The 14,140-nt window shown below is 44.0% G+C and overlaps 2 protein-coding genes across 12 annotated transcripts in view; one reads left to right on the top strand and one right to left on the bottom strand.

Annotated features, from left to right (window-relative positions):
- The first annotated feature begins 31 nt into the window (after positions 1-31).
- CDC26 (cell division cycle 26) overlaps positions 32-14,140 on the top strand; it is a 31,065-nt gene continuing 16,956 nt past the window's right edge. For 2 of the 11 annotated variants that reach the window (XR_001895668.2, XR_001895667.2), the window contains exons 1-3: positions 195-222; positions 2,171-2,282; positions 3,049-3,170. Coding sequence is in view for 8 of the 11 variants with exons in the window: in XM_009188245.3 (XP_009186509.1) it covers positions 2,224-2,282; positions 3,077-3,170; positions 6,451-6,627 (330 nt within the window). In the remaining 3 variants the exon portion in view is untranslated. Of the gene's footprint in view, positions 227-255; positions 371-2,170; positions 2,283-3,048; positions 3,171-6,450; positions 6,884-14,140 lie in introns of those variants that run through there. The other 9 variants (XM_009188245.3, XM_009188250.2, XM_009188249.3 and 6 more) reach the window with 9 other exon arrangements.
- The window catches only part of SLC31A1 (solute carrier family 31 member 1), a 39,154-nt gene continuing 37,189 nt past the window's right edge, over positions 12,176-14,140 (bottom strand). The window contains exon 5 of the mRNA XM_003911341.4: positions 12,176-13,466. Coding sequence (XP_003911390.1) covers positions 13,265-13,466 — 202 coding nt within the window. The 3' untranslated portion in view covers positions 12,176-13,264. The remainder of the gene's footprint in view (positions 13,467-14,140) is intronic.

Below are 14,140 nucleotides of genomic sequence, written 5' to 3'. Positions count from 1 at the left end.
CGCCCGGAGCGGCGCGGAGCATGATGGAAGTCGTAGTAGGAAATGGCGTCGTGGCATTGAGGGGCATCCCTCCTAGAACCTCCAAGAAAAGCTCGCGGAAGACGAGGTTCTGCTGAGAGAGAGGCTCCAAGCCGTCTGGGAAGTGTAGTCCAGTTGGCGTAGCAGTAGTTTCGTGGAGGGGAGCCGAGGTTCCGGGAAGGGGCTGAGCCGACTTGAAAAGAGGTAGGTAAGTCGACTCGCGCGGCTCGGGGCTGAACTCTGGAGCGAGTCGAGGGCTTCCGGGGCCCGCTGTGCCTCCCCGGGCCTTCGGGGGCGTTTACGTCTTCTGGGAGCCGAGGACCGTGTTACCATAGAAACCCTGGGATCCGAGGTACAGGCCTGGAGCTAGGGGACGAGGACTGTTCTCTTCCATGGTGCGGAAGTCTTCCCAGGGGCCACCTATGAGCTTGATGGCTCGGCGGTGGATTTGGGCTGCAGCGAGAGATTAAGCTAGAAGAGCCCGCTGGTGCCAAAGTCAAATAAAGACCCGGCGGAGGAGCTTCGGCCTGATTTTGTTCATTTGTCTTCAGCCTGGTCTTTGTATCAGATTGAGAGTAAGATGATGGTTAGGAGGGTGTCAGGGAACTGTACGTCTCTCTGCCCTGCTGGATGCTGGGGTATTAGAGACGAACAGCATAAGGTTTTTATCCCCACGTGGACGGTGGGAGATCCTCAAAATATTGACGTTTCCGTAGCTGGCCAGATCCTCATCCAACCCCCTAGAAAAATTACAGCCATAATAGGTGTTATTTATTGAACATTTATTAAATGCCAAGTAATGTTCCAAGAGCTTACTCTGCATTACGTTATTCACTTCCTACAACAGCAAAGTAGGATACAGATGAGGAAACTAAGGCCTAGTTAGAAATGAAACTAATTGTTCAAGATCAGTGGCGCAGTGGGATTAGAACCTGTGCCCTTTAACCTCTACAGCCAGCACTTTTAACTGCTACTCTATACTGCTCCGTAGTGGCCAGGTTTTCGCAGTTTGCAGAAAAGGTAAAATGTATAGTAGACCTTTTTTTTCCTTTTAGGTATCCCTATCCCTCTCTTTCCCTCTTTGGAACTTTGGCTTTCTCTACCATTTGTCTGCATTGGAATCTGGTAGAAGATAATGCCTGATTTAGTACAAAGCAATTTGAAATGTAATGTGCCAGTGTTTTGTGTTGATAATATCGCCTGTAATATCCTAAGCTTCATGGGAGAAGGAAATGTTTCTTCCTTTGTATACTTCACAGTCCCTAGTTTCATCCTAGATACATGTAATAATTTGTATCTCTATATACTTTCAAGGAGTTTTCACTTCCATCATTCTTACTTAATCCTTATCATGTTGACCTGTATAATTTTTATAGGAGGCTAAAATTATTAACCAAACTGAACAGCTTGCTTCGATGACTTCTTTATGTGTGAAATAGGAATCATTTTGTCAACTTCACAGGGTTTTTGTGTTAAGAATGTAAAGAATGGGAATGGAAAAAGAGCACAGTGCTCAAGAATGATCTCACCTTTTATTCAACAAACATTTACTGACTGTTTTTATAGATACACTCTAGGGGATGCTGTGGAGAATATACAAATGATGCCATCAACAGATATTAAACTCAATTGGGGGAGTTGTGTTTTCTCAAAAACAAAACAAAACAAAACAAAATGGTTTTTGTTAACACAGTATTACCTCGAGATTTCAGGCTGTGGAATGCTCTTTTGAACCTCTTTTCTTCTTCTTCTTTTTTTTTTTTTTTTTTCTGAGTTGGGGTCTTATGGTGAGATCATGGCTCACTGTGGCCACCTCAAACTCCTGGGCTCAAGTGATCCTTCCATCTCAGCCTCCTGAGTAGCTAGGACTACAGGTACACACTACCAGCCTAGCTAATTTTTTTACTTTTTTGTAGAGACAGGGTCTTGCTATGTTGCCAAAGCTGGTCTTGAGCCTCCTTGTGCACTCTTCTCTCTGCCTGCCCTTCAGAAGTCAACTAAGATATCATTTTCTCCAGGAAGGCTTGCCTGACATCCTTGTCCACCCCACACTCAGCCCAGACTGGATTAGGTGCCTGTGTGATGCCAGTGCCAGTATCCTCATTAGGGTTCTCGTGATATGATATCACAGTTTTCTTTATTTTCCCCACAGATTATGACTGTACCTTTTAATTCTGTAGCTGGAGCACAAGAAGTGTTTGTTTAATGAATGACGTACACACATTTAGGATCTGTTTGGACGCTGAGGATAATCCTGTGAATTGGTGAGTTGGAGTCTTCATGAGATTTAGCAAACTGATTTTAGCATTCAGGAGTGATCACAAATCTCTGACAGTTCTCACGTAGAGTAGATTAAATTCACTGGTTTGTCCACTTTCCCCTCTAACTATACTAAGATGTGATAGTTTATTCTTTTAGCTAGAGTATTTCTTTGAATGTGACTAGAACATGAGATTAAAGTGATGGTTGCCTAGAATTTCTCTCTTATAGGCAGTTTGCTATTTTAAATTCTTACTGAAAGAGTTTTTGATTTTACAGAGCTGTAGACCTCCATAATGTAATAAAAATGTAATAATCATATACCTAAAGACTTTAGAAGTTGGCTGGGTATAGTAGCTCTTGCCTATAATGCCAGCACTTTGGGAAAATGAGGAGGGAGGAACACTTGAGCCCAAGAGTTTGAGACCAGCCTGGGCATCAGAGAGAGATCTCATTTCTACAAAAAACACAAAAATTAGCCAGATATGGTGGTGTACGCCTGTAGTCCCAGCTACTCTAGAGGCTGAGGCAGTAAGATTGCTTGAGCCCAGGAAGTTGAGGCTGTAGTGAGCTAAGGTCATGCTACTGTGCTCCAGCCTGGGCAAAGAGCAAGATCCTGTCTCTTAAAAAGACTTTAGAAGTCTGTGTGAATTCAAATAAAGTTTTAATACTTCCATTCACTTTAGTACACATGCTTGCAAACTGATTTTATGTTTTGTATCTGAGACTTTATTACCTTCAGTTTTTCCTCCTCTCTTTCATTTTTATCAGCTAATAGTTCACTGGGTTTGGCCCTTAGTGTTGACTTCAGTATGCTGAGACGAAAACCAACACGCCTAGAGCTAAAGCTTGATGACATTGAAGAGTTTGAGAGCATTCGAAAGGACCTGGAGGTATGAATACAACTTTGTGTTTTTTTGAGATGGAGTCTCGCTGTGTCACACAGGCTGGAGTATAGTGGCATGATCCTTGGCTCACTGCAACCTCTGCCTCAGCCTCCCAAGTAGCTGGGACTATAGGTACATGCCAGCATGCCCGGGTCATTTTTGTGTTTTTAGTAGAGACGGGATTTTGCCATGTTGGGGCCAGGCTGGTCTCCAACTCCTGACCTCAAGTGATCCATCCGCCTCAGCCTCCCAAAGTGCTGGGATTACACATGTGACCCACTGCACCCAGCCAGTGATTGATTGCAGAAATCATGTCTGTTTGCATCACCATTTCCTACCATCTAGCTCATGGTAGGAGCCCCATATGTATTTTTAAGTGTGGCCTTGCTACATGGTATTAGATGTCCATTAATAAGACTTAAATTCTTCAGTGGTCTACAGAATAAATTCCAAATTCCCTAGCATGGCGTATGAGGTCCTTTGTGAGCTGGTCCTTGCTTCTCTCTCCACTTTCACTGCTGGGTTATCTTTAATCTCAATGCCTATACACAAGTGTTCCCTTTGCCAGAAAAGTCCTTTATTTTTCTTTGCCAGGCTAACTCTTACTTCTTCCAGCCCCCAGCTGGGTTAGGCTCAACCTCATCCTCCTGTGCTAACCTCTCTCATAAGCACTGTTAGTCTCTGTTGTAATTGTCTGTTTGCTTTTGTTTTCCCTCACTGGGCCATAAGCTCCTTGAAGTCAGGGATTAGTATATTTCTGTCTGCATCTGTTCCCTGCAATACCAGGCCCAAAGGAGGGCTCAATACAAGTCTGTTTTCATTTGCTGTCCTAGCAGATATCTTGTACTATATGGCAGAGGACAGTACATTTTGCATGTATTTACCAACAGCTTTATTATGGATTGTATATGCTTCATATTAAGACTAATAACTTAGATTTCTTTGCCCTGCTTCATCCCAAGAGACTTTAGTGTTCTCGAAGCATCATAATTTCTGCTTTTAAAAAACTCATATATTATTAAGGATGAGCTTTAAAGTATGGCTTAAACTTCAGTTGTTACAAATCTCATAAAATGCTAGCATGCCGAACTTTGACTCTACAGAGTCAGCTCACTATTGAGTTAGTCTTTTCACCAAAGGCAGTTATCTAGTGGGTTTTGCCCTGTTTTAGAGTAACTTAGGAAGCAGGGACAGTCATGCCCTAAAGTGAAACCAGTAGAAAACTGGCCTGTTTCATTTATTACCAACATGAGTTTGATTATACTACTGTGACTCTAGCTTCTGAAACAGCAGTTGCTCAAAGTGGGAAGCCTTTTAAGTGATTTCATTCCACTTGGATATTCTCAGAATGATAGAGTTGTTTGCCTTTTAGAACTTGTTTTCACAAAGATATTTAGGTAGAACTTTCTAACATCACTTACTAGTAATCAGGAAGGTCATTTGCCACATAAAAGGCAATACCTTATTTTATTCACTGTAATACTTTGTGAGTGTTGGCATTTATTTTATTTTTTATTTTTATTTTTGAGACAGGGTCTTGCTGTGTCGCCCTGCTGGTGTACAGTGGCATGATCACCACTCACTGCAGCCTCTACCTGCCAGGCTCCAGTGATCCTACCACGTCAGGCCCCCTGAATAACTGGGAATACAGGCATGTGCCACTATGCCTGGCTAATTTTTAAATTTTTTGTGGGCCGGGTGTGGTGGCTCACGCCTGTAATCCCAGCACTTTGGGAGGCCGAGGCAGGCGGATCACGAGGTCAAGAGACCATCCTAGCTAACATGTTGAAACCCCATCTCTACTAAAAATATAAACATTAGCTGGGTGTGGTGGCATGCACGTGTAGTCCCAACTACTTGGGAAGCCAAGGGCAGGAGAATCGCTTGAACCTGGGAGGTGGAGGTTGCAGTGAGCCGAGATGGCGCCACTGCACTCCAGCCTGGTGACAGACCGAGACTTGGTCTGAAGAAAAAAAAAAAATTTGTGGGGACAGATGGAGTCTCACTATGTTGCCCAGGCTAGTGTCAAACTCCTGGGCTCAAGCAGTCCTCCCAAAGCAGTGGGATTTACAGGCATGAGCCACTGCGGTCAGCCTGATGCTTGGCATTTAAATGCCCACAGTCCAGCAGCAAGTGGTGAAGAATGGTGGTAATTCCAGTGATTTGAGTAGCTGAGCCATTCTATTATTATTAAGGAATTTTGGATAAAACATCATTTCACTCTCTTAGAGAAAGTTATCATCTGTTGTCCTTACAGTCAGGTAGTGGCAGTTACGGGATAAGTGTTTCTTTTTGAAAATGATCAAACTGATATATACTTTGTGGATTCTGCAGTCACATGTGACTTAAGAACCAAACCTTTTATCTGAAAACAAAATGAAGCCACAAAACCCAGACCTTTTGATAAGATAGCATAAAACCTTTTCATGTTACTTTTAATCTCATGGGATCAGTTAGGCTATAGATTTTTGGTGGTTATTTCTTTACCAGTCAATTTATTTTTCTGTCTATTCTCTAGAATAATAAATTTGTTGAAATACCCTTTGCTCCCCCTTGTCTGCTCTTACATCTTTCCAGTTGTAGCTTCCTGTTGTACCACCACACCCCAACTCCTTACCTCTTGTCTCTTTGGCAGTGTTGACTTCCCTCTGTCATAGGTCATAGCCCGGATCACCCTATAATCGTCTGTTTGCCTGTTTACCTATTAGACTGTGACATCCTGGAGGGCAGGGGTTACATCTTTTTTTTTTGAGACGGAGTCTCACTCTGTCACCAGGCTGGAGTGCATCTCGGCTCACTGCAACCTCCGACTTCCTGGTTCGAGTGGTTCTCCTGCCTCAGCCTCCTGAGTAGGTGGGATTACAGGCATGTGCCACCATGCCCAGCTAATTTTTGTATTTTTAGTAGAGATGGAGTTTCACTGTGTTGGCCAGGATGGTCTTGATCTCTTGACCTCGTGATCCGCCCGCCTCGGCCTCCCAAAGGGCTGGGATCACAGGTGTGACTCACTGTGCCCGGCCACATTGTTTATTTTTAGTAGAGATGGGGTTTCGCCATGTTTGCCAGGCTGGTCTCAAATTCCTGACCTCAAGCGATCAGAGGTTACAACTTTTAACACCGTATCCTCATTGTGCCCCTAAGTATTCCAAACCTAGGATTTCAGTTTATTGTTCTTTACACCCTAACTCTATCCTTTACCCCATGCCTAGTACATGGTAGGTACTCTAAATAAACGTTTGCTAATTGAAAGAATGTTGCCTTAATCCTAAAACGTTTATACTTTCAGACCCGTAAGAAACAGAAGGAAGATGTGGAAGTTGTAGGAGGCAGTGATGGAGAAGGAGCCATTGGGCTCAGCAGTGATCCCAAGAGCCGGGAACAAATGATCAATGATCGGATTGGTTATAAACCCCAACCCAAGCCCAATAATCGTTCATCTCAATTTGGAAGTCTTGAATTTTAGAGATGGATTATCTTGCATGCCAGAGCGCTGGAATGGAATAAAATGATGGCAGAAGTACAAACCAGATTTAGAGAATTGAGTGCTTGCAGTCAAGCAGAATGTACCTCCTGCAGAGACAAATCCTTCTGCATGAGATTACTGATGCTTCACTTGCACGCTAAGCCGGAATCCAAACTGTGGTTTGTCTCTGGAAGATCTGACTCTATAAAACTGATCTGAGTTTTTGTTTTTAAAAATAAATATATTTTTGGAAAAATGTGAGGCATCCTTAATGAAGTATAACAGCACTGTTAACCCTCAGGCTTTAAAAGATAATTGCTACAAGATTAACATCATTCTTTCCATCTTTATTAAAAGACCCTAAGCACAGGACACTCTAGTTGATCCCTGCCACTTTCATTTAACCCATCTATTCAACAAGTATTTATTGAGTGCCTACCATGTGCCACTCAACAAAGATCCCTGCCCTTGTCGAAATTAAATTCTAGTGATATTGTGTAAATCTGAAGAAATTGTAGGTACCAGATCTCTTTATAGAATGGCTTTGTAACTAGTTTGGGTACAATGTTCGGAGGACAGACAATGGAGGGAAATAAGAGGATTGCTTCTAAACAGTTTTGCCATTATTCCAACTTTCCTTCCTTTCTCAACTTGCCTAAGCATTTTTCCCAGAAAGAATCAGCGAGGCAGCTCAGAGGATAATTTTGAATCTTGCCCTAATGTTTTGGAGTTAAAATTTTTTTTTTAATTTTTATTGTTTTACGTAGAGGCAGGGCTCTATGTTGCCCAAGGTGGGCTTGAGCTGCTGGCATTCAACAGTCCTCCCAAAGTGCTGGGATTACTATGCTTGGCCTGTTTTTACTAATTCAACCCAGGGAATCGCCAGCTGTGATCATAAGAGCCTCTTGAATCATCAGTTCTACAGAGACTCTTAGCAGGACGTTAGCCTTTTTGGGGTAGTTTGAGTAATACGAGTGGGAGAGGGCCAGGTGTGGTGGCTCATGCCTGTAATCCCAGCACTTTGGGAGGCTGAGGTGGGTGGATCATCTGAGGTCTGGAGTTTGAGACCAGCGTGACCAACATGGCGAAACCCCGTCTCTACTAAAAATACAAAATTAGCCAGGCGTGGTGTATGCCTGCAATCCCAGCTACTCGGGAGGCTGAGGTGGGAGAATTGCTTGAACCCGGGAGGCAGAGGTTGCAGTGATTGCAGCCTCTGAGATTGCACCATTGCACTCCAGTCTGGGCAACGAGCAAAACTCCATCATAAAAACAAAAATGAAAAAAACAAAACAACAACAAAAAAAACTAACCTACTAACCTTATCAAGAAAAGTGTACTTTTCATTTTCCTGAAAGCTAGATTAACAATAAGCATAGATTAAAAAAATACACTACGGCTTGAATGCGTATTTTGTGCTGGGTGCCTGATTCAAACAGGTGTTATGGTCAGGCACAGTGGCTCACACCTTTCCCAATCCCAGCACTTTGGGAGGCCGAGGCAGGCGGATCACTTGAGCTCAGGAGTTCAAGACCAGCCTGGCCAACATGGTGAAAACTCGTCTCTACTAAAAATACAAAAATTAGCCAGACATGATGGTGTGTGCCTGTAGCCCCAGCTACTTGGTAGGCTGAGCAGGAGAATCACTTGAACCCGGGAGATGGAGGTGGCAGTGAGGCGAGACTGCACCATTGCACTCCAGCCTAGGTGACGAAGCGAGACTCCATCTCTAAGAAAACTAAGGCTTAGGGATCATTAGACTAACTTCCTAAGGTCATATTGCTAGTAAGTGGTGGAGCCAGAATCCAAACCCATTGACTCCTCTAAGTCCACGTTCATGATACTACACTAAGAGACTAGGAATGGTGCTGACGGCAAGATACCCACTGGCAGCCAGTGGGAAGAGCAAGTAACGTCAGCATTTTGGCATTACTGAAGGGACTGGCAGGGTCACTGTGCATCTCAAGGTTTGGCGGTAAACTTCCTACAGGCCCAGCTCAGAGCCTCTTGCCTGACAGCAGAAACACGGAAGGGATTATGATGTGACAAAAGTTGGCTTTTAAATTCAGGAATCCTCAGTATACTGAAATACTTCTGGCTTTATGAAGACCCTGTCTCCTGTGCAGAAGGTCACATGGATCTTCTGGCATGTACCAGGCATGTCATTTTAAGTAGAGTAGGAGGAAGTGAGATGAAAACCTGAAAGGATCATACCACCTAAAATACTGACATCTTAAAAACTGATGTTAATGGCCAGAATCTATGCAGACTATGAAGAGACTAGCTTATTGCGTTATCACTCTGGGCAGAAAAACTTGCATAGAATCACAAAATCAAAATATTTATTTTGTTCTTTTTCATATGACACTGTTAAAACATTCCTACTACAGCAATACTGCTCTCCAGGAGCTTACAATCTAAAACAGTCAACATTAATTGTAGACGCAGTAATTAAGGCATTATATCAAATGCAGACTTTGTATCTTTTTTTTTTTTGCTCTTGTTGCCCAGGTTGGAGTGCAATGGCGCCATCTTGGCTCACTGCAACCTCTCCCTCCCGGGTTCAAGTGATTCTCCTGCCTCAGCCTCCAGAGTAGCTGGGATTACAGGCATGAGCCACCATGCCCGGCTAATTTTTGTATTTTTAGTAGAGATGGGGTTTCACCACGTCGGCCAGGCTGGTCTCAAACTCCTGACCTTAGGTGATCCGCGCCCCCCTCGGCCTCCCAAAGTGTGTGAGCCACTGTGCCCGGCCGAGTTTGTATCTTTTGATGTATCTTTTGAAGGAGCAGCTGGAGAGGGCAGGATCAAAATTAAATGATATGAAAGTGTACTCCCCTCCTCGTGCTCCTTATAAGGAACCCCTTCTGACTAGAACCTAAGACCAGTACCCACAGCCTGAAAGGGAATTTCAGACAACCCTACCATAGAAGTAGTGAAGAAACCTTAATTTCTAATTTCCTAGTGGATACAGTGAGGATTCCATTTGTGGGCAATGGGGATGCTGGGAGTTCCTCCATCACAGACTAGAGACAGCACCTAAGATTCTGTAACTCTGGGAAGGGTACCATCCTTATAGAAATTCCAGTGGGGCAACTGCCTCTTGAAGCATGGTTAAAGTCTCTAACAGGTTTATAAATGCCAATTTCTGGTTGATATTTGTATCCATAGCATAGCACTGTCTACTGCATCAGGAGGGCTATGGAGATGTAATACACTAGACATGAGATTAAAAAAAAAATTAAAGAAAAGGGAAAGGACAGCAGAGTAAGGGGGCCGAAAAAATGGTGATGCAGTCTTCTAATAGATGTGAATGGGGAAGAAAGAAAAGAGAAGTTTGGATTCAAAATGAACAAAGAAGTCAAGCATTAAATTCCAAATGAACAGGTATACAGAAATGAAAAGTTAATGAGATCATTGTATTATCACAATCCAAGAGCTCAAGATGGAATTTAAGCTTTTTCTCCTTCACTAGCTTCATCCTTTGGCACCCAGTCTAAGAATCTCTGAAATTCAGGTTTTAATACCTGTCTCTCCTGAATACCTGAAGACCTAATCTAAACTGATATTTCTGTGAATTTCAGTCATAGCATTTTGTCTTAACTGGCCTTGAATTTTCTTTTTTTTTTTTTCTGAGACAGGATCTTGCTTTGTCACCCGGGCTGAGTACAGTGGCACAATCATGGCTCACTGCAGCCTCGACCTTCAGGGCAAAAGCAATCCTCCTGCCTCAGTCTCCCAAGTAGCCAGGACTACAGGTGTGCACCACCATGCCTGGCTAATTTTTCATTTTTTATAGAGATGGGATCTCACTATGTTGTCCAGGCCTGTCTCGCACTTCGGGGGACAAGGCATCCTCCCACCTTGGCCTCCCAAAGTGTTGGGATTACAGGCATGAGCCATTGGGTCTAGCTGGCCTTACTGATAAGGTTCTGTTGCTGGGAGGGTATTCTATAGCAGTTCATGCTGAGATTTCTAGAGAGCACCAGTGTCACTACTAACTATTTTTTTTTTTTTTTTTTTTGAGACGGAGTCTCGCTGTGTCACTCAGGCTGGAGTGCAGTGGCCGGATCTCAGCTCACTGCAAGCTCCGCCTCCCGGGTTCACGCCATTCTCCTGCCTCAGCCTCCCGAGTAGCTGGGACTACAGGCGCCCGCCAACTCGCCCGGCTAGTTTTTTGTATTTTTTAGTAGAGACGGGGTTTCACCGTGTTAGCCAGGATGGTCTCGATCTCCTGACCTCGTGATCCGCCCGTCTCGGCCTCCCAAAGTGCTGGGATTACAGGCTTGAGCCACCGCGCCCGGCCGTCACTACTAACTATTGATTCCTATTTATTTATCATGGTTTTAAGATTTCTTGGCTTGAGACAACAGGCTGTATTACACCTTTTTGTTGGACTTTGTCAGTACCTGTCATTCACCCTGCTCATGTTAAGTATCATCATTACAAGGTGATGGAATGAGAGAAAAGCGCAAAGCTCTAAATGTTGGTTCTTGGATTTTAACCTCAATCCAGTAGGCTTATAACCCTCTCTTGGTTCAAAGCCATACAAGTACACATTCCTTGCTCTCCAATATTTAACTGGCACCCATGGAGAAAGTACAAACTACAAAACCACGACACAGGCCAACAGGATAAGTTTCCTCTGCCCTGAGGCACAACTGGATCTAGCACCAAGAAGGGCAGGATTTAACAGACCAGCACAAGACAAATCAATTTAAAGAGGTAGTTTGAACCGGGAGTAAGACTGCAGTGTAGACTACAACTGAACAGAATAAAAATCCAATGTGGTTCTTCACTGAGAACAGGGGTTTTGGCCACTTGTAATGTAATTAAACCCCCACGAATAACAAAGATGGTTATATGGAGGATGAGGATCTGCTTGGTATGAGCACAGTTGTTGGAGCCTGAGGAAAATCTGGCCATCAGCAAACCACACCCTGAGTCTTTCCAAAGAGAAAGCTGGGCTTTTGCCCTTTTGGCCCATGACTGGTAGATTTACACTGCAGATCAAAGGTCTCTCTCAACAATCAAATTACTTCCAAGAAACCACAGACCTTTAAAAATAAGGACTAGTGACTTCATACAGGCTAGTAAAAATACTTTGGCTACAGCCCTTCACACATGTATGCTTGGGTATACACACACACAGGTGGAGCTCAATAAATGTGGAATGATTAGGTATTGATCAGCAGTATTTACTACATGAGTTAAGTCCAGACACACCATCTACCAATCAGCAATTCAAATTTCCATGCCCAGTATCAGGCAGCCAGCCCACCAGGCAATATTTCCTTAGCTTAAAGCAGAGATTCTCAAAGTGTGGTCCCTTGTAACATGAGCAGGAACTCAGAAGTGCCACTCTGGGGGCTTTTGGGTTGAGGCCCAGCAGTCAGTGTTTTAACAAGCCCTACGGGTGATTCTGATGCACGCTAAAGCTTGAAAATCACTGTTTTAGAGGCAGACATGCGAAAACAGTAATGGAAAAAAATAATTCGAACTCTTTTGCTTCACTTCAGCTGGGACAAACCAAGGTATCAAGCCAAAGTAAACTGCGAATGGTTTTATTTAAAAATACCTATTTCTGTTTTCTAAAACTGATTGTCATTTTTTGATTGGCAAGTTCATGCTAATCAAAGTGTTAAGTGGGAATGCAGGTTGATGAGTCAGCCATCCAAGAATACACACTCTGCAAGCTCTAAGCCTGTATTTAGTCTGAAACCACCCCTCTGCACACTACTAAAATTTTGGTATAATGCATCACATCTGGACAAAGGCACAATGTATTTCCCACTCGTTGAATCCAAAAACTGGACCTTCTTTTCTTTTTCTTTGAGATGGAGTTTCACTCTTGTTGCCCAGGCTGGAATGCAATGGCGCCATCTTGGCTCACTGCAACCTCCACCTCCTAAGTTCAAGTGATTCTCCTGCCTCAGCCTTCTGAGTAGCTGGGATTACAGGTGCCCGCCACCATGCCCAGCTCATTTTTGTATTTTTAGTAGAGACGGGGTTTCACCATGTTGACCAGGCTAGTCACGAACTCCTGTCCTCAGGTGATCCAGCCTGCCTTGGCCCCCTAACGTGCTGGGATTACAGGCGTGGGCCACTGTGTCCGGCCCTGGACCTTATTTTCTAATGTTAAGTTTGAGTTCTGGGTTTAGTTGGGCAAGAATTTCCCTCAGCTGCCATCAATCCTGGCTGAAGTTAACCCCTTTCCATCGCTGACCCAGGGAAAAAAACTACCAAATTTACTTACTATCTGTTAAAAATTCAAAAAGGAAGCAGATGATCAAGTCATTGAACAAAAAGCTACATGGATTAGACAAGAACATATAACATGGCTCTAAGATGATGGAGAAGGAAAAGACATTTCATGGGTGGCTTCTCCTTAAAAGAAATGGGAAACTCAGCTTATTAGAAAAAACAATTTGGGAGGTTACTACTTTAGCTCAGAGACTGTAAACTAAACCTCTGTTGAGCAGGAAGGGTGTGTGTGTGTGTCTGTGTGTGTGTGTGTGTGTGTGTGTGTGTACGTGCACAAAGAGGAGCAAGAAGGGATGACTGGAGCAGGAAACCACGTCTTCAAGTCTTGAACAGCTTCCCACTGCAATCGATAAGGCCACGCCAGAGTTTGACATCAATGGCAATGCTCTGTGATGTCCACTACCACTGCCTTCTTCCAGCTGAAGAGGAAGTATCCTGTACCGGCCCCTGCTGCTACTGCAATGCAGAGGTACCCGTTGTAGGTCATGAAGATAAGCATGAGGAAGTAGCTTATGACCACCTGGATGATGTGCAGCACTGTTTGCAGGAGGTGAGGAAAGCTCAGCATCTGCTGCCTGGAGAGTAAACAGGGACACAACAATCAGGGACTCCTAGGAGTTCTGCAGATCAGGAGAAAGAGGGAAGAGCTCTTGCCATGAGCTCAGCTGGAACTGGACAGCCACTCTGGCAACTCACGGGTACTTGAATGTTCTTTGATTGGTCCATGGAAATGAAACAGCACAGGGCTGTCAGGCTTATAAACACTGGTCAGATATGGCCGTGAGGAGGAACCCTTTTCCGGAGAAGGAGAAAAGGACGAGCAGTAATCTAGACTTATCTCCACCTTAGATCCTGAAAGGGAAGCGTAAACCCTCTCCCGCTCATCTGCCCGAATGTTTTTAGGTTTCCCACCTTTGTAAAGTTTACATTCTACAAACACGGAAACAGAGGCTGGGGGTGGTGGCTAATGCCTTTAATCCCAGCACTTTGGGAGGCTGAGGTGGGCTGATTGCTTGAGCTCAGGAGTTTCAGACCAGCCTGGGCAACATGGCAAAACCTTGTCTCTACAAAAAATAAAAAAAATTAGCTGGGTGTTGTGGCTCATGCCTGTAGTTCCAGCTACTTGGGAGGCTGAGGTGGGAGGACCACTTGAGTCTGGAAGGCAGAGGTTGCAGTGAGTGAAGACCGTGCCACTGCACTTCAGCCTGGGCAATAGAGGGAGACCCTGTCTCCAGAAAAAAAAAAAAAA

The sequence above is a fragment of the Papio anubis genome, chromosome 13, assembly GCF_008728515.1.
Source record: "Papio anubis isolate 15944 chromosome 13, Panubis1.0, whole genome shotgun sequence".
Classification (NCBI taxonomy): Eukaryota; Metazoa; Chordata; class Mammalia; order Primates; family Cercopithecidae; genus Papio; species Papio anubis.
Note: the sequence above shows the minus strand (reverse complement) of the source record. Positions and strands in the feature narration are given on the sequence as shown.